At 38.4% G+C, this 23,168-nt stretch overlaps 1 protein-coding gene across 6 annotated transcripts in view; it reads left to right on the top strand.

The window, feature by feature from the left end:
- Nucleotides 1-23,168, top strand: part of LRMDA (leucine rich melanocyte differentiation associated) — a 667,757-nt gene that overhangs the window by 9,282 nt on the left and 635,307 nt on the right. Inside the window, exons 1-3 of one of the 6 annotated variants that reach the window (XM_064662650.1) lie at nt 16,379-16,397; nt 16,558-17,389; nt 21,731-21,831. In XM_064662650.1, the coding sequence (XP_064518720.1) occupies nt 17,360-17,389; nt 21,731-21,831 (131 nt within the window). In that variant the 5' untranslated portion in view covers nt 16,379-16,397; nt 16,558-17,359. Of the gene's footprint in view, nt 1-16,378; nt 16,398-16,534; nt 17,390-18,792; nt 20,994-21,730; nt 21,832-23,168 lie in introns of those variants that run through there. The other 5 variants (XR_010432274.1, XM_064662649.1, XM_064662651.1 and 2 more) reach the window with 5 other exon arrangements.

Genomic DNA, 23,168 nt, shown 5'->3' with positions numbered 1-23,168 from the left:
GGCCATGGAATAACAGAGACTAGACAGAGGTAGGAAGACTTCAGTTGCATTTCCAGGTTTACCATTAACAGTGTTCAACTCTATTTTGTGGCTCTGTATCTGTGAAATAGGTCCTTGTATTTAGTTTTCAATTACAAAGAGTTGTAATGAGGATAAGAGAGTAAATGTTATAATGCACTACCATGGCATAAAAAACCAAGAACATAATCTCACACTCCCTATAGAAAAGATCCAACATTATGCAGCGTCTTGCTGTATAATAGCATAGTCCAATCAAGAGGATCATCTCATTCCTATTCGAATGTCATGATTTCTTGTCAGAATTAAATGTGCTGGTGGTGCTGCAAGTTCTATGTTTTGCATTACTCAGGCACTAGATACAAACATGCATCAAGGTTTCTTATTCTTCCCCTGCTTTTCAAATTTGTGAAATGGTGTAATACAACATATGCATGCAATGATGACATATGTTTGGTCCTTTGAATTAGTAGTTGCCACATATTTCTTTAATATTTGAAGTTAGTGTTCTTGTTGTCTTCTTTATATTTATACAATATGCTGTTTTTATGTGTGACCTTGAACTCATGAATTATCTCCATGCTAGTAAAACATAGGTACAAATGCTATTATTATATAGCATTGATAGGCTTGTTTGAATGTTACTAATATACAAGGGTAAAATCAATTAGCAAAACACCATTTTTGGAATGTAATTTATTAACACTGCATAAGAGTATTCTTTGGTTGAATAGCTCCAAGACAGAGATAATATAATAGCGTTGTGGCTACTTCAGTTAGGGCTTGCATCTTCTCTCCATGGAGTGAAAGGCGAAATTTTCTCATTTACTTGTATATGAAAAGAAAAGAAAAGGTAAGCAGATGTTTTGGTTCAGTAATCACCCATTGTCTCTTTCCCACATTTTTATAATAACCTGAATGGGAAAGAAACAAATTTAAGTAGGATCCTTTCATATGTATTAGAGATATTTAATATCAAAGTATGTTAATAAGGAAGAGGAATGGCTGAACCCAAATTATAATGTCTAAGAAAAACAGTAAACATTACAACCCAATTAAAAAAGATGCTTCACTTTCACTGGACTGTTGGTACCCATTTGTATCTGCTATTGTTAATAATAAACAATATTCATAAACCAAAGGAGAAAAAAATAAGAACCTGATGCCATTTTTTGTTACTCATGAAAACTATGTAGAGTAGATAGGATTTTTTTAGAGGGTATATTTCTAATTACAGCACTCATATAAACAACTATGCATCTGTAACAGGCTCTTTATCAGGAAAGTAAAAGCTATTCTTGCCCAGAACTGCTTCCTTATTTCAATATACCTCTTAAAATCATTTGTGTAATAAAGACAACTGGGGCTCAGTTGTGGATATGGAGATGATCTTGATTTTTTTGGCCAACAGTTGAAATTTTTGTGACTTGGATGGCATAAAAATCTGTTATGTGCAGCAGCAAAGGACAAGATTATTTCGGCTGAGTTCTAGGTTTTTTTCCTGGAGCAACCTGGTGTAACCGAAAGTAAAGTTGAAAGGAAACATGGTTCTTTCCTGTGGCAGTTTGTAGTTCTATTTATGTATTTATTCTGGAGTAATAAAAGCAGTAACATTTTTACAGTGAACAGTAAATAATCATGGGATGCCAAAATACACAACCCAGAGTAGGGTATATTTATGCTTGTAGTATATAAGTACCCCCAAAAAAGTACTCCCTCTTGGAGGAGTGTTGAGCTAAAGACAGTTTGGTATTTTTTACACAGTCTTGGTGGCATGTATCTAGATAGATCAGAGGTTTATCATTAGTGCCTTTATATCTTCCCAGAAGGCCTAGACATGCTTGCTTGTGGAATATTATGAGGTGGTCCAGTAAAAAAAAAAAAAAAGGATCTGCAGCACCTACAGATTTCTCCAGTTACACATCCTCAGTGTGGACACTAGAATATCAAAAGATCTGTTGCACTAGGGACTTCCTAAGACCTTGAAAGGCAGGGTAAATTTCATCCTTATAAGATTAAGAACTGAAACAGACTCCTGAAGTACAGAAAAATTAATTTAACAGTTATAAAGACATCAAATTGATGGCACCAGAGAATGAAGTGCAGAATGTCCTCCCCTGCCTTGCCAGAATAATTAGAGAACAGTTCATTCATACCCTCTCTTGTTTTTGCAAAAATACCGGTTATGTGAGGGAACTTCTGCCATAGAGATGTCTACTAATTCGTCTCACAGGTTACCTAACCGAGTGTGGCAACCATCTTTCATAGAGACTTTGATACAGTAGCCAGTGGTTACTGGTTCCATGTTTTAGTTTCTAATGTAAAGTTATTTGATTTTTTTTTTAGCACTCCTCATACACTATGGCTGATTTTGATTCTTTGCCCTTTTACTGCTAAGGATTTTTGCTTCACCTTTAAGTGACAAGTTCGGTTATGAAGTTCTTGATTTTTGTCAGTTTAGGTCAAATCGTGAGAGAATTTTTTGGATTAAAAATGCTTAGTCTTCCACCCTTCCATTCCATATAAAATAAAATTGCCCGAAGATATCTACTATAATCTAATCTATGATGTTCTGATATGCGTACTATCAACTTTAACATTTTTAAATCTTGAGTGAATATCTGCTATCACTGTTTAATACAAATAGTTCTGAATTTTCATAAATATATTTACTGCATAATTCAGGTCACGCAGGTATTATTGTCAGTAATGGATGAGGAACAACACTAGGATAATTTATAAAATAGACAAAAACATTTTTTAGTAGTTAGTATTTTCAGGGTGTTGGTTTGTAATAACAACATTTTGGTCATAACACTTTTTATCACAACTGAAATGACTTATGCAAATTGATGAACTAATCTGAGCACTTTTATTATACCTGAAACACTGAAAGTGTCTTGCATTATAGAAATGTGTATAAAACCAGTTTAGCTCTTTTGCTTGCTTCAAGTCAAACAGTAAAACAGATCAGAATTTTTCTTCTTACAAAGTGAAAAAGCCCTCCCCTCACCCCTGTGTGTGACTTGTGAGGTGCCAATGAGTTGGAGAGGAACCTTAATGATAACTGGGTTTCCCCTAATAATGGGAAATTCTTAAATGATAGAGATTTATGGAGAGAAAAAATGTCTCAAGTGAAGGAGGGAACACAGCTCAGGCACTTTGTGGGCTGTAGTGGTGCTGAACCTGGTGTGACTGCTTTGGTGGAAGGGGAACTGTCAACTCTGGGACCTGGTAAAAAGCTTTTCTTCAGTTTTTACCATGACTTAGAGGTGTGCAAAGCCTATAAAATGCTGTACCTACCCTGTCAGTTTAAGATGTTCTCAGGCTTTGCATGTGTACACTATTCACTTTTAGGCTTCCTTCTGGAAAAAATAATTTCCTTCCTGCTAAGAGAAAGTTTGTGGCTGATTTAGCAGGCTGTTCACTTCATCAGGTGCTGCATTGGGATAATATAGACTCATGCTGGGTTTTATTTTCTCTACTCTTGAGAAATACACCAGTACCCATAAGGCCTTGGAGATACATATGTCCTTTTAGAACCAACAGACACGCACCACACATTTTATGTCTCATATCAAATTATAGAAACCTGTCTGAAAGTAATGCAGCCTTTATTTTTTTTGCCTTTTGAGTTACTTTTAAACAATGAATAAAGAAAACTATGATATTGTAATGAAATATGAAATGAGACCTGAGAAGGTCTGGCTTGCTGGAAAGAGCCCAGGCCAGTGATAAGGAAAAGTTTCTCAGTAGCACACAAGAAGAGGTGACTTGGCACCTTGATATGGATGGTTCTGACCACAGAGACAAGCATTTTGCAGGAAAAACCCTGAAAGCTACCTACTTAAAAATTAAGGATGTCAGTACATCGCTTGAGTAACTTTGCATATGTATCTACAATTTGTGACCTGAAGATCACTGCAGAGCCATCTGGATTCCTTGGCTTTTCAGTTTAGGGCCAGATCTCTAAGTTAGGCTGGATGGGTGTAGGAGCTGAGGCTCCACAGTCCTCTAGAGGAAAGGAAAAGGTACCATTTCTGCCTGTCTCACACCTCCAGAGTAGCAATGGGAAGAAATTACAGGATGAGACAAGAGACAAGCTTGGGTAAGTGCCCTGATTTTATCATACCTGTTTGAAGTTTGGGAAGGAAGAAAAGCATGGACAGCTTGTAGGGAATGTATGGTATATGGCAGTGGACAATCAAACAGGAGGTGCCCATTGAAGAAATTTTGTGCTCAAAGGCCAGGAATGGCTTCCAGGATCCTTCATTCCATATCCCACTCAGTCATGAGAAAAAATTTTCTTCTTTAACCAACAGTTTTGCAGACTTTGCTCATTGCTCACATAGTGTTAACTACCATATATGCCTGTATACTAACAGTGACACATCTTAGCTCACTAGCAGCCAAGAGAAGGGCATAGAATCTCAGCAAGGAGTGTTGTACATGTCATCACTAGCACGCAGTAAAATCACAGCCTGAACTCACTCTGACATCCGTTTGCATGGGGCTCTTCACATTTGTGTTCCCACTAGCACCTTTCCCACCTATACCAAATTTCATAGCATCAAGTGGTGCCATGCAGGCTGGGAAGATAAATCCTTTCTAATTCCTCTCATATATTCCTGGACATAAATCCCACAATCAGCAAGAACTCAAGTTATTAAGTTCTCTAGCATCCCTCTCATGCCTTCCCTTCAGCTTTCTGTATCAATCATATTGCTGGCTCTGTAAGGCATGAGATTGTGTTTCTCCTCTGATGCTGCCATGCTAACTCAGAAAATATCAGTGTCAGCACATTCCTAAAGCCTCTTCAGTAACTTGAATGGTCCTCTCACTCAGGTGGGAAGGTTACCAGTTGCTTTTTCCTGGTGTGTAGTTTCTGGACATAATGAAGCCTCATTTATAGCTTTTTGGATATGGTATTATTGAAATTCCTTGGTTGGAATTCACTCGTGAAAAGAGGGTGCTCATCCATCCCAAGATAAAGTCTCTCAACATATATGAGCATGTTCTTCCGCTTCCATAGTAATCAGTGCAGGCTAGCAAGACCATAGAATCATATAATGTGAAGTGGTTGGAATGGACCTTAAAGATCATAAAGGGACATCTCCCACTAGACCAGATTGCTCCTGTTCTTATCCAAACAGCACTGAACACTGCCAGGGTTGGGGCATCCACAACCTCACTGGGCAATCAGTTCCAGTGTCTAACTACCCTCACAATAAAAAAATTCTTCCTAATATGTAACCTAAATTTTCTCTTTTTAGAGTGGTGTCTCTTCTCATTCGTGCAATTAAAAGAGCCAGATGGGAGCACTGTACTGGGTGGGTGACAGTCTGCATGACCTTAGGAACCTCTGGTTGATACAGGCAATGCAGGGGTTGAAAACTGGTGTTACAGACTTCCTCTATGCCAGATTGATTTTCTCCTTTTAGTGAATTGGGGCTCACCACAGTGTTATGGCTGTCCTCTAGGTGTCCTCTGGCAGGTTTTTGAAATGCCACTGTCACTTTGAAATTAGCTGTCACTAATTAATTAAGTGATACATTGGGTTAGGTTGCTTTTACAGAGCACACCTGAGAGGTTGTGTTAGACATGAAGAATTGATTAAGTGATTACAAGATATGCAAAATACTAGAATGGCCCATGGCTGCAGCTGGTAAGGGACACTTGTGGAGCCACTTTGGAAATCAGCCCACTCTACATAAATATGACTTAGAGCTAAGGTTTTCTTCTCTTACAGGGAAGAAATACAAGGTATTACAGATTTGCTCTTCAGTGTCTGGCTCAGAATTGTCAGATTGTCAATGACAATCATAGTGACTCTCAAATGAAAGAACATTAAGCATGGAAGGCTGGGCGTTGAAAAAAAATGAAGTACCAGAATAGACTCTACACTCTTGCTTCTGTTGTTCAGTTCATGGCCATGATGACAATCTTGAGGATAGAACATGAAGAACAAATGATATCACTTCTGTGTGATCCCTCCCTCATTTGGTGCAAAATCTGCAAGAGAGTGAATGCCAAGAGACCAGAATTTGTCATTGACCCCTCTGAGAGGTGTGGCAGTAGCACAATACAGCAAAGTAGCCTATTTTTTCTTCACTCACAGAGAAAAGAAGTGTAACAAAAAAATTACAAACCCATAGTGGTTTCTGTACCAAGTTAGAGGACTAAAAGCAGTAAAGGATTATAGTTTAAGGTAATAATAAGAATGCACTTCTAAACCAGTAAATTATGAATTCTAGATATTAATACTGAAAGCATACAAAAAATTTATGCATTTATGGTTACTAATATGGGTTACATTTAGTATGTGCACCTGGAAACACATTGGTTTGCCATTTTATAATCAGTGACAGACAATCATACCTCAGAAACAGGATAACCAGGATGACCTTTCTCTATTCTGCATATTAAAATCAGATTATAAAATTGAAATAAAATAATTTTCTAGTGGCATTAGACTGACAAGTTTGATAGAATTAATGTGATGTGACAGTATATGGTTATGTTAATTGGATACATTAATTTTTACTGTTAAAACAAGCATAAAGTGGCCTGGACCTACTTTAAGAAAGTCAGCTGAAAAAAAACTCTCCAAGTGATACAAAGTGGAAGTTCTGTTCAGTTCAAGATGTTTAGCCTGGCTGGGGACGTGGGGACAGGCAAGGTTAGTATGGGTTGTACTTCTGGGTCACCATTTTTTTTTTTTGGCCTATAGGACCACATCTTGTGAAACTCCTTGGAGAAATCTCTTGATCATATGTATTTCCCTCTCACCAACAAGTTTGTAAAGCAGTAGTTTGTTTCACAAGAAAAGACAGAAGTCCTGTAAAATACCCAACTTTTGTCCATTAATTTTGCATTTTATTTTTATATTTTCCATTCTACGAGAGGGAAAATACTTTTAATTTTTCATTACACAAGGAGAAGCAATTGTCATTCTTGGGTTTTATCCCCACTTCTGAGTGGTAGTAGCAAGAGAGCTAGCCTTTCAAGCTATCCTCAGTGTAACTAACTGTAAAACTGGGATATTAATGCTTAACTGAGATGGGTATAGTAGGGCTTAATTGATTAATATATGTAAAATGTCATCAAATTTTCAGATGAATGACACTTTAGAAGTGTTAGGTATGACTTCCATTATATTTTAAAATAACCAGTATAAATAGCACTAAGAATTGATCATTATGGACAATTTTTGCAAATACATTTACTTATCTTTCCACTGAGAGACAAATTATTATACTGTACAGTAAATGCAATTTGAATCAGCAAATGTAGAAAAGAATTAATATGCATTTCCATTGACTAGAAGGAGTAGATGAATGCTAATAAATTCCCTCATAGATAACAATTTGGAAATATTATTTTCAATATGTCAGTTTATGGGCCAGTATGATGAATATATATATATTCATTATATATAAGTGGTAATTAAGCTTAAAATAGAACCTCTAAAATCAGTGGACTTGTCTTCTTTTTGCTCACTTACCTGTTTAGTTTTTGATGAAGGTTTTGGTCTTAGCTTTTCTGCTTAAACAGGACAATTTTTAATGGTACTATAAAACAGACACCTGAAAACTTTCCAGGTAACAAAAGATTTTAAGAACTGTGGTTACATTAAAATTAGAACTTCTTTCTCTTTGTGACAGCGTGGACAGTTCTGTAGCTTCACTAGCATATCAATTTTTTCATGATGAAAAATTAACAGTAGGGAAGTACTGAATTTAATATCTTACTTCCTTTCATGTGTTTTAACATATGGAATAAGCAGAAATACTCACATGCTGCTGCATCTTTGAGGTTATTTCACCAGATTTTTCATGTTATGAAGAGTTTAATGTCTTTTTTCAATTCATTTTCGTTCAAGTCAGACTTCTACTTGCTGTAAGATCAAATAAAGAGGAAAAAAGCATCCAAGTTAGCCATTAGGTCCAAGGTAGTTAGCATTTTCCACAGGAGGCTCCACACACTGTATCAAGGCTGCTGTATCTGAAGTGCATTTCAAATTGCATTTTGAGATTAAAAGGCTTCGGTACCATGTCTGGGATGCCAGGGAGCCAGAAGGTTAGGTGAAGCCTTTCCTGGCTGTGTATCACCATTAGCAGGTGAACCAGAGAGCACATTCTCAAGAGAAGAAGTTTTAATTACCAAAAAGCTTAATGAAATATCAATAAATATTTTAATATGAGGTTAATGAATTGACATAAAACAAGCCAATAGACACTGCTTATAACCATCCTTAACTATTATTGCATAACCTCAGCTTCAACACATGGTTCTCAGGCTGTACAATTTTGCAGGTTCTCTTACTTACTGCATAGCATTGTTTTGAACATTATTTACAAACAAAACCTTATAAAGTACTGCCTAACGGTTGTTTCTTTTTCTTTTTGTTTTAGTAGGGAAGTCTAAGTCAACTGACAAACTGGGAAAAAATGCTAGAAACTTGGCTGGCTAATCTGAATATTTCTATCCTTTCATCATGAGAATTAACTGTGCATATTTCTCAAGAGTTTTGGGCTGAGAATAAAGTAGTTTTTGTTGGTTGCTGCCAGTTCTCTAACAACTCAATTTGCAAAGCTGTGTTTTATTCCTCTGTCCTGTAGTCCTGATCCATAATGATATTTGTTATGACAGCTTCCTTTTTGCTGGGTTCTGCCACATAAATTGAGTTATTCCACTAAAAATAAAGTTGTTTTTTTTTTCTGTTTGGCTCTTTTTTTTTTTTCCCCCAGAGAGAGAGGAAAGCAGTTAATTTGTACAAGTTTTATGAATAATAATATTTTAAACTTCCTGAATCTTTTTTTCTCTGGCTTGGTATGAAATTGTAATTTTGTTGTCTTTTGTAATATTGTTGTGACTAAATTTTAAGACCACAGCATCATCTGTGACTAGATCTTTTAGCCTTCACTTTTTATAACAGAATTCACCCAGCCTTGTCTTAACAAGGTACAGAATCTTCAGTATGTGACCTGTATGTCAGTATGTAACACAGTAGTCTAACTCACTACATAATCATGTGGATTATTATGTCACTCAGATATACTAGTATAATCATTACTAGAAATAATCCCAAACCAGAACCCTGTGGTGTTTCTTGGTTATGGCAAGTTAAGGGTATTAAAATATGCTACACTGTCAACTTTGAAGCTGAAGTTCTTACACCATCGTGGTGTGACTCATGCTATCTCAGTTCTGATCTGGAGAAAAAGCCTGGTGGAGTTTGAAGTGATTTTATTCTTGATGTCCATTTAATCATTGTCTTTTTTTTTTTTTTCCCAAATATGCCAACTCTGGTGTCTGTTTCTATTTTGTTTTTGTAATGTGGACATCTTTTTGCTTGATCCAAAATAGTTTGTTCCTAATTAGTCATATATATTTTCCAATACCATCACTGTTCATCTGACTGGGATTCCACAAAGAAACATAAGCACAGAGAGCTTTATGCTATATTGTTACCAGTCTTATATTGTTATCAGTCCACCTTCATCTGTACTTGAGAGGAGCATTTATAAATTTGAAGCTCTAAACTGTTCTTTTGTGATTGTGGAAAAGGTCCCCACTATGATGGCCAATATCAGCATGTTTTTGGATACTTTTATATGTATGGAGTCAAAGTTGGATTCCAAAATTAAGACAAGAATTTCCCTAAGTTTAACATTGGTCTGTCTCTAATAATCTCTGCAGTATAAACAGGAAATCTCTTTGGTTTTAGTCTGCTATTTCTATTTTGTTTCTCACCAAATGAAGGCTTATCAAAAGATTTTTATTATTTTTTTGTTATTTGTACAGATGGTTTGGAGACTAAAACATAACATACAACTTATGGAGAGCAACTCCATTCTCAATGAATGAAGCATTACATTGGCTCAGCTACTTTCTTTCTTTTCACTTTCCCACTTGGATAGTGAGAAGGGTCTAGAAGTACAGGTTTTTGGAAAGGAGTGGGATAGTATTTCTAAAGTTGTAATTAATCTAATCTTAATATCACAGGACTACTTGCTTACAAGTAGAAATTTTTCTCCTGTATTTCCTGTTCACAGTAAGGCCATTTTCTTGTTAAAGAATTTTTTGGCAGAAAATACATTACCAGAGGCACTGGGCTCCTTTGTTCTTGCACTTGCTCACACATGATTTTTTAATTCTTCTAGAACTCAACGTTGTGTGACTGAATTGTAAGAGATGCAGGACTGGAGAACCTAGGACAAAAAGGTCTCGTAGGACCAGCAGGTACTACAGAATGTACAGTCTATAATTAGGCACTCTTTCTGCTTCATCTTGCCTAGGATATAGGATTATGTATGTTATTGGATTTGAAGGATTTCTAAGTTAGTATATTTGTATGCGAGGAGAGTAGAATAGTAAAAGTTAAAGGAAGATTCAAAAAGAGTCAAATTAAACCAAACCACCTTGCTTTCCCACGCATTCTCTCTCATTTTCAACAAGTGTAAAACCAGTTTCTTGTAGTTGTCATGTTTATTGTATATCTCTCTATATTAATTGACAATATATTGCTTGTGGAGACTGTACCTCTGCAATTTTCAGCTTTCAGCTCTTCCCTCTTGCATCATGTGTGTGCATGTTCTTTTCCTAGTGATGTCTCCAGAGGCAGAATTAATGCTGGCTGCATTATGTTTATCCCTCCTCACCTAGAAGGATGGGTGAATGAAAGTAGTGAGTAATGGGAGAAGTTGGTGTTTAACAGTCTGCAGAGGATGGTGGCTTTTGTTTGGGCTCTTTTCTTTCTCAGCCATCCAAATTTTTAGCAACTTCCATACATTTCCATGGGAATCTTTGGTACTTAAAAGGTAAATCAAAAAATATCAGCTGGCTTTGGAAGCAAACAATGTGGAACTAAAACATTTGCTGCTTAACATAGAGAAGTTATTCTATACTGAAATGTACTGTGATGACTACTGGTTAAACTCCATACCAGCAATATCCTGTATCTGTTATCTCTGTGGAATGCTGTGGTTTTCCCCTTTGCTGGTATAACCTGCTTCAAGATATAGGATTAAAGAATGAGGCCATGACAAGCAGAGAAGGAACCTGTTTGCTGATGTTAGGTATTCCCACACCTTGGCTTGAACTCCTTCCTGATCCTCCCTGATACAATTTTCTGTCGGGGTAAAGAATCATCTTTAGGGGCATAGGCTCTTAGGGGCATATGGCCCCTTCCAATGTTTATTTTCAATAGTATATGCCTATTTATAGATAGGTCTCTCTTATTATGCAGTGTTTTTCTCAAAATAAGATGCAGACTGTGCCTCTTGTATGAATCAGGTGAATATAGTTCTTTCTGAAAAAAGCCCAACCAAAATCAAAACCAAAAAAAGGAAAAAACCATAAACCCCTCAAAATGCAAAAAACCAAACAACCCCCCACCCAAAACCCCCAAAACAAAATAAAAAACAAACGACTCCAAAAACATACCCCAAACCCACCTCTGGCTGGTCTAGTATTTCAGTTCTACAGTGAACTGCCAGAACAAGAGATCAGCTCAACAACAAGCTCCTCTGGCCTCTGCAGCCACTTCCTTTTTTTTGACCTTTGTATTCAAGCCCTTCCTGCTTTTTTCTTTTTTTATCCCTGTCATCAAAGCTTTTATGTTGTTCTGTCTTTTGAAAACTCATAGCTTATAGTATAATACATTACAAAGTATATACATAAACTTACCTTAAAAGAATGTTAATGAGGTTGAAAAATGAAGCTTTCCAAAGATGACAGATGTTGGACTTCAGAATAACTTTGCAATAAAATGGTGGGTGAGCTTATGTGCTGCATTCACTCACAATGATCATGTAGCCTCAGTGGTCTCATACCACACTGCTGCCACATAATAGGAAAATAATCATTAAATATATCTCAGAGATGGGTTTAGACATAATTCTGCTTTGCTTGGGGACAGTGGAGGAATCAAAGAGCCAAAATGCAAGAAGTAGGAAATATATCAGATTGAACACTTTGCTTTTGTGTCACAGGAAAAGATAAAAATAAAAAACTGTAGATGAAAGTAAAAATATTATGCCCCCTTTTTTTCTCATATGAATCTCCTTAAGAATGGAAAAATATAACTCAAGGCCATTAGTTAACAGTAGGAAACTCAAAGAAAATCCAGTCATTACATGGGCCAACGGTAGTATGAGATAACTAATTTTCATTGGCTGCTTTTCTGGACAAATCTATCCTGCAGTTGCAAACACACGAGCGTGGGCATACACTTCTGGGGAAAAAAAAAGACTTTACTGTCATTCAGATGTTCTTATCTTCAAGTTTTATAGCACTGTCATACAAATACAGGTCAAGAAAAGCTGTACTAGTGTATTGGACACATATGCATAACTTGCTTTTCAGATCCCTTTAACTTGTTTATCATTGTCTGTTAAATGTCTTTATAAGTGGGAGTATGAGAAATAGGTTGGAGATAGGAAAGGAGAAACCTAATTTCCAGCAGTTCAGCTTAGGAATGGCAAATGACATCATCGTTACTGTAGTTCTTTCTGTCTTTGTCAATAGGATTAAACTACACTCTTTATTGTATTTTATCTTCTTTCCATCATGGCTTTTTCCTGTGTGTTTCACAGCAGAGAGTGCTAGTGATGCTGTTTCCTGGGAGACATCTGAAGTTATTAGTTTGGACGTTAAACACCATATTTAACTGTTTGCGATTAAAACCAGGTGTAAGTGAAGCTATGTATAAATAAAATGTTCCTCTGGTAATACAGACAAAAATATCTGTACTGCAGTCAATATCATTCAGCTAAATTGATTTAGTTTGTATTAAACATCATATTGCTGTGGATACTTATCAACAAATATTTTGAGACAATGTTTTCATTGTGAGCATTAACAAAATGAGTCGTATGGGTAAACTCTGAGCCAAGATTTCTGACGGTCAAGTTGGAAGAATTCTGTGTCTTGGCTAGGATTTTTTTTCTGAAATCTTTTGCTTCAGAAAATGCAGTTTGTTCAAACACACAATTTTGTCAGGAGAAATTATATATGTGTGGGTTGGGGTTTTTTTTAAGAGGACAATAGTTTGTTTGACTTACTCTGAAATATAAGATAATTGTATTTGTGCACATGCAGGCATAAAGTCATAGTGTGCTGCAAGCTGGAAAACAGACCATTTTGATTAACTCAGTCTGAAATATTTTTATAACTTTCAGTTAATAAAACATTCAGGATTGCTATTATTTCCTCTTATAAATGATCAGTGTTCTTTTAGGATAGGAAAATGCTTGTATACATAGGCTTTATATGAAATTATAGAATTCATTTGGTGCTTGGTGCTATGCCATATTTACTGGTATGTATTAGCTAATTATTTTAATCAGTTAGTCAATGAGATTTCATAATTGTTGCTATGTACACATTTTAAGCTAATGACTACTAAAATTACATAAAGCACTGTTATTATATGAAGAACTTGGAAATAAGTGGCAGATCTGATGGGTATCTACCACAGTCATTGCATCCCAGTTGTCTGGAGGCTGGTTTACAGGTATTATTTTGAACATATAATGCTCCTCGTTCAAAGAACAGGTCTGCATATATATATGTGTGTGTGTGTGTATAAAAAATGTACCAAGTATATTAGTGTAACTCAATAACCTATGGTTTGTTTTTTTTTTTAAGTCTATGTTGGTTTTGTCTGTATATAACTCATATGTCAAGCGGTTTTGGCAATACTCTACTAAAAATCTTAGGCAATCATATTTGAATGGCCCATACAGAAGTGCCACCTTCTGCTTTTAACTGTGCAGTGAAACTGATTATTTACATAAACAAGTGATTTTTATATTTTCTGTGTAAATACACTGTAAAAAAGACATTTCAAAGGTCAGCTAAGCCCAACAGTCGTATAAATTATTTTAATCTCTATGAAGAACCCTCACAAAACTTTCAGCTTCCAAGGAACCACCAGCAAAAGTATATTCTATAAGTATAAACTTAGTCCTTTGAAGCTTTCCTCATATAGACAGCTCTGTTAAAGTAAAAAAAAACCTTCAGATGATGCAGGTTGTGTGGGACCAGGACTCAAGAAAGCAGTGTTTTGGGATGCTCAAAGGAACAAATATATATGGGGGGGTGAAAAACATTCTAAAGCCAGAGGCAGACTCACATCGATCTAGAATCTGTGCTATAAAGTGACACTGATGATCAGCAGGCTCAAAAGCTAAAAAAGTCCTCCTGTATTTATATAGTACTGTAATGTGTTTTAGCTTCATAACAACATGAGGTATAAACTAATGAGTGCATTGACTCATAAGTCTGAAATCTGAGACTATGTTATAACTTTGTTACAATTTCAGATTAGATGTTACAAAATAGTCCTTCAGCGGTAGACAGTTGCAGCTGTGAGTTTTCATTCCCTTTGAAAAATACGTGCAAGTGGTGGGTGCTTAGAAATTAAGGTATAAAACAGACTTTAAAAAATACAATGTTTGAGAAATTCTCCAGTCATCCTGTGGGAAACTGGCAGCACAATTAGGATTTTTGAGATGTAAGTTTTCAAAGTCTAGGGATGCATCATAACAAGACAGTCATCTCTCTTCTTTCCTCTGTTCTAGGGAGTTTTGTTTTTTCCCTTCCTGTACAATATAACAGTCCCATTTTGTCACTGCGGTCGGTAGCACTCCCTGTTTGTTACACACTACGGGACTTGGCTGTATTATTTATCCATGGCAGATAACAATCTAGGCCATGTCTGTACAAGAAAATGTTGAACAGGTTTCAAAAGAATGATTATAAGCCAGATGCACTTAAAACAGTTTGCCACCTCCTTAAGTTGTTTTGTAATTTACAAAATTCAGCTCAACTGATTGAAGAGATGATAAAGTCAATTTAAGTCACCCAGTTTAGGGAGCAGCACCTGCAACTTTTCCCTCTAGACATGGTCTTGCCTGGTAAGTAGGAGGATCAATGGCAGGTTAATGCAATTGGCAATGTAAGAAGCTGGGAAAAAAACCCCAACAAACCAGACCTGTTATTATTTGTGTGGGCTATTTTGTAAACTATTCAGGCAGGGATTTTTTTTCTTCGTAGATATCTCTGAAGTGACAGCCAACACTCTACTAAAATTAATCCTAATAATATAGATAATGATGTGCTAAATTGTTTTCAATATAGTTATTCCAATTTTACAGGAGTGTAGTATTGAACTGAATTCACTCCATTAAGACAAATACAGCAAACTATAGCAGAGGGTTACTTCAAGCCTTGATCTGTATGTGTTCGATCTGGTGGGAACCACATGCTTGTAACTAAAAGAGAGATAAAAAGAAATAGAGTCAGAAAGATGAAAATATATTGCTTTTGTTTAAATTTACAGTTCACATAGTACTTGTTTGCCTTGGCATATGTTATTTGCTATATAATCTAATAGATAAATAAAGGCACTGATTGTTTGAAGCATGCTGAGTGATGACCTGAACCAGCAAGTATGCTTTGATGGAAAACTCTTACTTAGAGAAACAGAACTTTTATTCATCAGTGTAGGATCAGCTTATTTGTTGTGGCTGAAGGGTTTGATTCTTCTCTGTCTTACATGATACAGGGAAAATTAGATCCACACAAAGCATTGCAGTGATTTGTTTATTGACCGTATTTTGATTTTTATATGCTGGCCCATTGACATTTTTAATGCAATACATTAAAATAACAGGGAGGAAAAAGTGATACAAAATGATTTTTCCTCAGCTATTTCCTCTGTGTTTCCTGTCCCACAGTCACCAGAAAAGGAGGGATGGCTGTAGAGAACGTGTAGTGCCACAGCACTATCAAGAATTTATTCTCTTGATAGTAAGAGGCAGAGCAGCAAGTACAGTATTAGTTTCTGCTGTATTGCTGAATAAACTCTAGGAAGTGGTTTGCAGTGAGGAATACATATCCTCCTGAAACGTATTTCCCCTCACAGCATGTGCTTCTGCTTTCAGCAAGAGTGAGTTATGCTATATTAGCAATAAAGGGGAAAGATGAGCCAGATTTTTAAAGGTGCTTAGGCAGCTGAAGAGGTAGGTAGATGACTAATAGGATTTAGGATCCAAGCCTGGGAAACCTAAGTATCTTTAAAAGTCTCACATGAAGTTATTACAGAAAACCTTCAACTTCCATGTCTGCCCAAACAGTGATAACCTACCAACAGGCCATTAATTTAATTAGTAAATCCTTCTGTCCTGGAAAGACTAGTTTGACAGCCTTTTCTGATAAATCCAAAGGTATTTCTGGTTTCCACACAAATTACTCTGTATTTTATAGACAAAAAAATATTGCTATGAGGATGTGGATCTCTCCTGTAAATAGCATGTTTGTTTTTTTTTCTGCAGGTGTTGCTTTAGCAGTGGCATACGTCTCTTAAAAAGGTAAGTTATGCTTTATGCTGTGAATTAACGGGCTGCTTAGTAGGTAGAAAGCTGGTCGAGATAATCCTCCAAGTCGTCTAGCTCTTTATGGGAAATGAAATCCAAGCCCCAATTCCTCTGTCGGTGTCACAGATCAGTGATTTCTGTCCCTTCTTCTCAGGGCCTACTCCACCACTGTCACAGCCCAGCGTTCGGTCCCAGCCCAGTGCTGAGAAGGGCAGAGAAGCTGGTGAAGGGTCTGGAGCAAAAGTCTTATGAGGAGCTGCTGAAGGAGCCTGGAGGAGAGGAGGCTCAGGGGGGCTCTTACTCTCTACAGTTCCCTGGAAGGAGGCTGTGCCCAGGTGGGGGTTGGCCTCTTCTCCCAGGCAACCACCGACAGGACAAGAGGACATGGCCTCAAGCTGCAGCAGGAGAGGTTTACGTGGAGGAATTTCTTCACGTAAAGGGTGATTGGGCATTGGAATGGGCTGCCCAGGGAGGTGGTGGAGTCACTGTCCCTGGAGGTGTTTAAGAAAGACTGGACGTGTCATTAATTGCCATGGTCCAGTTGACATGCTGGTGTTTGGTCACAGGCTGGACTGGATGGTCTCAGAGGTCTCTTCCAGCCCAAACGACCCTGTGATGCTGCGAGGCGCGGCGGTCTGTTGTGCGCCGCTTTGGACCGGCGTTCTAGGCAGGATGTCACAGCGGGGCCCGGAGCGGCTGCCAGACAGGCACGCCTGGGGCCTGGACACACAGACCCTCGCCCCACGCTCTCGCCTGTCGGCCCCGCGTTGGAGGCCCCGGTCCCGCCCGGGCCGGCGCTGCGCCCCCCGCGCGGCCGCAGGAGGCGGCGGGAGCCCGGCGCTGGCGCTGCCACCGCCCCCGGCCCGGCCGCGCTTCCGCCCGCGTCAGCTGACTGCTGAGAGAGCGGCGCGCCCGCTCCGGCCCCGAGCCCGCGGAGCCCCGGCCACCCCGCAGCCATGGCAGGGGTCGTGGTGAGCGGAGCCCAAGTAAGTGTCCGCAGCTGGTGCGGCGGCGGCCCCACCTGCCGGGGCAGCCCGCCCCGCCCGGCGCGTCCCCGCCCCCGGCACTGGGGGCGGCTGCTCCAACTCCGCGCCGTTTCCCGGCGCTCTGCGGTCCCGCGGGGAGGGGGGGGGGGTTCGGTCTCGCAAGGGCAGAGGCGGGTTGGTTTCCAAGCTTTCGTAGCACCGCGCCAGGGACCCCCGCAGGTATCTCCCCTTCGCAGCCGCGCTGGCCCGAGGCCGCCGGAGGGAAGGGGCCGAGAAGCCGCCCCTGCCCCCGCCAGCGCCGGGTGGCCCCGGCTCAGAGCCCCGCGGGCTGGGGGGGATGTGCCCCGGCGGTGCTTTCTCAGAGCTGGGAGGTAGCGAAGCACCGCCGTGTCGGTGACGGGGCAGTGCTGCTTTGCCACTTTTGCTGCCGCCGTGCAACAGGCGCATTCCTGGGCTGTGCCGAGGCAGCAGCGCGGCTCTGACCGCCGTTCGCTCCCCTTTCGAGGTGTGCGGTGCAGCCGGAGCGGGGCCCGGCGGGCCGGGAGCGCGTCGTGCTCCGGGGTGAGCCCCACGTGCTCTCTCGGGCCTGGAATGGGCTGCGGGAAAAAGCTGAAGGGGAAGGACTGAGGTCTGCTAAGTGTTGTTCCTCCTGAGAGTAAGCACTATGTACGTTTCGTTTCGGTTAGAGAGAAGTTGGAAATTAAAACACATCCTGGTGGCCTATGTAAGCCAGTGGCTTACATGGCTACTGAAAAATTTTCTGGTTAAAAATTGGTGACATTACTGCTGAACCTTTGGCTAATATTAGCAGATTATTTATTCTCACTGCCCCCCCCCCCCCCCCCCCCCGAATAAATGAAGCTTGTCTTCTTTTTGAAAATGGCTTCCCATTAAGCCAAGGTGCAGCCCATCTACTTGCTTCTTTAATCTGGTCACTATTCTGTATGGAATTCATGTAAATATGTGTGTGCTATGAAGGTAATTGGCTAATTTTGCAGATGCTGCAGGAAACGGTTCCTGTCGTTCTCTGTGGTGCACTGTGGCACTGAGTAGCACTCTTTCTTCCCTTGGGCATGCCTTTAGCCCCTTAATTTGGCTATGTGCCTACCATACAATCTTCTAGCAGCATAGAGTAAAATATAATGCTCAGTTGACTGGAAATATTCTCCACATGTAATTCCCCTCAGTAGAGAAGAATATGCAGTATTGAGAGTTCATACATGACTTTTTGCTGACATTCCTTGAAGAGGTTACTCAATGAGTGTCATTGTAAAATGATCTCAGAGATTAAATGGTAATATCCTCTGAAAGTAGAGCAGAAGAGAGGTGCAACTGCTGTTGACTGGTTAACTTATGTTCTAAATATTTTGTAAAAACTTATTTTTTTCCTGAATTGCATACAGTGTGTTGAAGAGTCTGCAAGAGTATCTGAGACGTCCATAGCCTATCTGATGCTGGGCTTTGTGGGAAACTTTCTGAACATTTCAGTGGGATATTGAACAGGGCACCAGTAATAAGAATGATTGACTGTGACCAACCTGTACTATATTTGAGTTGGAGAATTAGGCAATGGAGACCTCTACATCCAGTTTCTAATCCTATGTGATGTTCTGTGACCGGTATAGAAAAACCTAAGAAATCTGCTGTTGCTGATGTGCCGTGCAGCCAAAGAGCTGGAGTCGTGGGAGAAGTTTGCTTGCTCTCATCTCTGTAATGACATATCTGGATATGTACTTGAAAGCTCATCCTCATTTTGAGGGTATTTGAGATGGATGCAAAAGGAAGAATACTGAATTATGTACGTTTTGTTGTTTCCCGAGTAAATGATTTTGAACTGAAAGAACAAAAATGAAGAAATGTTCTTTTCTTGTCCAGACTACTAAAGTCTTGTTTTATATCAACACTGTTCAAATACTAAAAAGTGGGGAAAACTTGTTCAAAAAGGTTTATCACGTATTTCATTGCTGGCAGTTGCTGCTGTTCTTACCATAAAGAGGGCTGTTGGGTGTCTGAAGCAAATTCATGTATGTGGGCTATAGAAATATAAAGTCAAATGCCTTTTGTGTATTTTCTGGAAAAATAAATATAGTTGTTTTAAATTGAAAAATGTGTTTGTACTGTGAATGTGCTGAACTGAACTCTATGGAAGTAAAATCCCTTTTAAAAAGCCTGAGTGTTAAAAGGTCATGATAACCATATGTCATCTGCAGATATGCCTGTGAATAATCTGTTTTTACCAGTTATGTAAATGTATGTGTATATTAAAACAGTTCCAAGGCTGAAGCTTTGCAACATTTTATGTATTTTGCCTCTTCCGTGCTCCAAAAGACATTTGTTTGAACCTTTTTCTTCAGCTTCTGTCCTTGTGGAGGTAGAGATTTTATGGGCAGGTAAGTTTCTGAAGCAGTGGGAATGCAGTCCAGAGTCCCTGGCTCCTTCTCCGTCACTCTTCCCTGGGTCAGAAGCAAAGTTGTCTGTGCTCCTGGTATGTTTGTAGTTGCTTAAGGTGGTCTTGCACTCCTAGAGTTAGTAGGCATCATATTTTAGTCATTTCTTTTTCAGCATGTTACATTGAACCAAATGCTTAATCCAAAGAATTATTCTGCTGTTAACATGATGACTTTTGAAGGGTTTGCAAGCATTAATTTAAAGAAATCTACCATTCAGTGAAGAATGAAGCAATTCTTTTATGCATACCTTTGTGTGTGCTGTAAAATGCATTGAAATTTATCTTGGATGTAAACTGGAGGAAAAACCCCACATATTCGATTCAATAAATTCTGCAAAACATTTTCCGTTATATCCAAACCAATAGGATGCCAATTACCCCAAACAGTTCCTTTCCCTTTTGTCCTTTTATTTGCTAAAGTCGTGTGTATGTCTGCTAGGAGAATATATTGCAAGACAAGGTATGATTTAACAAGGGGAAGAAGTTGTTAAACTGAGCTTCAAGCTACCTGTTTTCTGCTCGTAAAAATTATTTCATTGTTGTCAGCTTTATCTGTTGAAGTTATTGAACAAAATTAATTAAATGGGATGCCATACAGTGTTATCAGATTGCAATAATTTTTAGAGTGTAAGAGACCAGGATGACTTGCCAAAGTGCATATTGTCAGTCTGTTCTGCAGAGGAGTCTCTATTTTAACAGAAGGTGAAATGCTATGAAAACAAAATCTGATGGACTCTTTTTTGCATACTTTTCATCTAACATGTTTTAGACCAGTGGAATATGGTATTTAAATTGACTTTATATTAAATATGGAGATAATAACAATATCATATAGGTAGTGGTCTAATACAGTGGTGAAGTTCACTGAACTAGTAAGTTACCAGTAAGGGCAACCAAGATTTCTGTAGCACAAAATCTGAAATGTCAGTGTTTTCAACACTGAGACGATGAGCCAATATAGGTGTATAGAGTTCTTGACAATAGGTTTGACAGGCTTTGTGGGGTTTCTTTGAAGAAATCAAACCAATGACTTCTAAGGCAGTACAGCAGAAAGAATAGAAAAATTCAGGTGTTTTGTTGTTTATGTTTTTTCTGGAAATATTGTCACTCAATCCTGGCTAAAAAAAGTAAATAAACCCCAACCAAACAAAAAAATCTGAGTAGACTGGTTTTTTTGTTACCACTAATTCTTCCTATGTTTGCTAAAGGTTGGTTAGATGGCCTGGTATGAAAAAGAGAAAAGACATTTAGGAGTATTTTGAGTGTAATGAGAAATGTGATCTGAACATAGGTGTTGAAGCCAGAAATCTTTGAAAGTTACATGACTGTCTGAAAAAAAGCTGCATGCTTTGTTTTTCAGATCGTGGGCAGCCCTCTTGCTCTGTCCCTGGTATGTTACTGGGAATAATAATCTTCTCAGGGAATGGTTATGAGAGTGATTGACAGTACACTGCTTAGGTATTTCTGCACCAAACTTTACAAAACAGTCTTTTAGTGTGTTGTATATGGAGAGCCAAACTGGAACGTCCTTTGGATGGCTTCTGATCCTTCCAACAAATTTCTTCTGGAGTGTGTAGAATGGTAATAGAAAGAAATGTTAGATCAAAATATTAACAGCGATATTGAAGAAAAGTGATTTTTATAATCAAATTATTTTTACCTGAAAGGAGACAAAGCATTGTACATAAGACTATAGATGTAATAAATATTAAGTTGAAGGCATCAATGGGAAAATGAGATTGTGATAGATTTTCTAGCAGTAAAACTTAGGTAGCTTAAAGCTGTAATGAATATTCATGGTATTGCATGTTGTCATTGTATCAATGAGACAGAATTTGGACAGGAAGCTAAATCCACTTATGAAATGTTTCCTTTCTGCTTCTAATTCTCAGGTGTCCTACATTAGTCAAGACTGTGAAGAAATTCCAGAATTCCTAGGACGAAAATATGGACATATGGCAAAAAGGCTAGATCTTAGCTTCAACTTGTTAAGGTATGTGGCAATATATAGATTTTCAAGTGCAATATGGGATGCCAACTCCTAAAATAGAATACCTTTTTTTTCAAGGTAGAAACATATATGTATATCACGTAGATTTAGTTGTTATCAAGTGGAAAACACTGTTTTATGGGTAATGTTTGTCTCCTTTTCTTGCACACTTGGAACACAAATAGCCAGGTGAGTGTGAAAATTAATTGTGTTAACATATGTGATGCCCAATGAGGAGCCCGTGGTTTGTTCTCTGCTCAAAAAGGAAAATAAGCATTGTTACCTGAAGAAGTGAAGAATGGGATCAAAAGTGAATTTTTCTTAACCAAACTACAAGTAATTGTGTGCTTCTCTCACTCCTTTTTTAATTTATAGATCTCAGGTTATTATCATAAATGGTTTATAATACTGTTTTCCTAGAGGGTGTATTTTGTTCTATGATTTTATTTTTGGGCAGCTACGTAGTTAAATGCTAAAGCTAAGTGCAGTTAGAATTTGTAATTCCTTCTAATTATGTAAATATATGGATTGATATAGAATTCTGTTGTATTCCTCTTAGTTTTTACAGTATTGTTTTTCATTTAATCCTTGTGAGAGAGTCAGTTGAGGTTCAGCACTGTGTTTTTCAGGTTGGAAAATCTGCAGGAAAGTAGGGAGAAAGGATTGGAGTGTAATCTTCTGTTTAAGAAAAAAACATAGTTTTTCGCTGGTAGGGTTGGACTCATTTGAGTTTTCCTTTTATTTTATTGAGGGTAAGCTTAGAATCTGCTTGTGAGGGGTAAGACAGGTAGTGTGCTGGTGCCTTGTTTTCCTAGAGGGAACAAACACTGGTTTTAACTTACTTAACACTCAAAAATGTTATCCTGAGTCACTGTCAACTCTGAAGGACTGATTCCTACATGCAAGATGTAGCAGAGCAAAGGAGACACTAAATCTGTGGTTTATTGTTTTATACTTCTGGATGATGACTCTGAACCTGTGGAAACTGTTATCAGAAGAGATAGTTTTGCTGGGGGAGGGGATTGAATGAGCTTTTTTTTCATTTTGTCATGAAGATAGTTCAAGATCTGTATGTGTATTTAGATTTAGCATGTCATCAACAAGACTGCTCCTTCTTTACATTTCTGGAGGAAAAAAACGTGTTTCTTTCATTTAATGCATGATTTGAAGAACAGTTCCTCTGAATTTATTTCATAAAGTAAAATAAAACATTAATTTGGATGTAAAATACCACTTTAAAACTCTGATCATGTTTTCTTGGAGGGCTCAATTGGTGCTATAGTTCTGAAATCTGTGTTTTCATCCCTTCTTTCCTTCTCTGCCTAAAACACTATCACTTA

The sequence above is a fragment of the Pseudopipra pipra genome, chromosome 8, assembly GCF_036250125.1.
Source record: "Pseudopipra pipra isolate bDixPip1 chromosome 8, bDixPip1.hap1, whole genome shotgun sequence".
In the NCBI taxonomy this organism is placed as follows: domain Eukaryota; kingdom Metazoa; phylum Chordata; class Aves; order Passeriformes; family Pipridae; genus Pseudopipra; species Pseudopipra pipra.
This window is presented reverse-complemented; position numbering and strand designations above follow the sequence as displayed.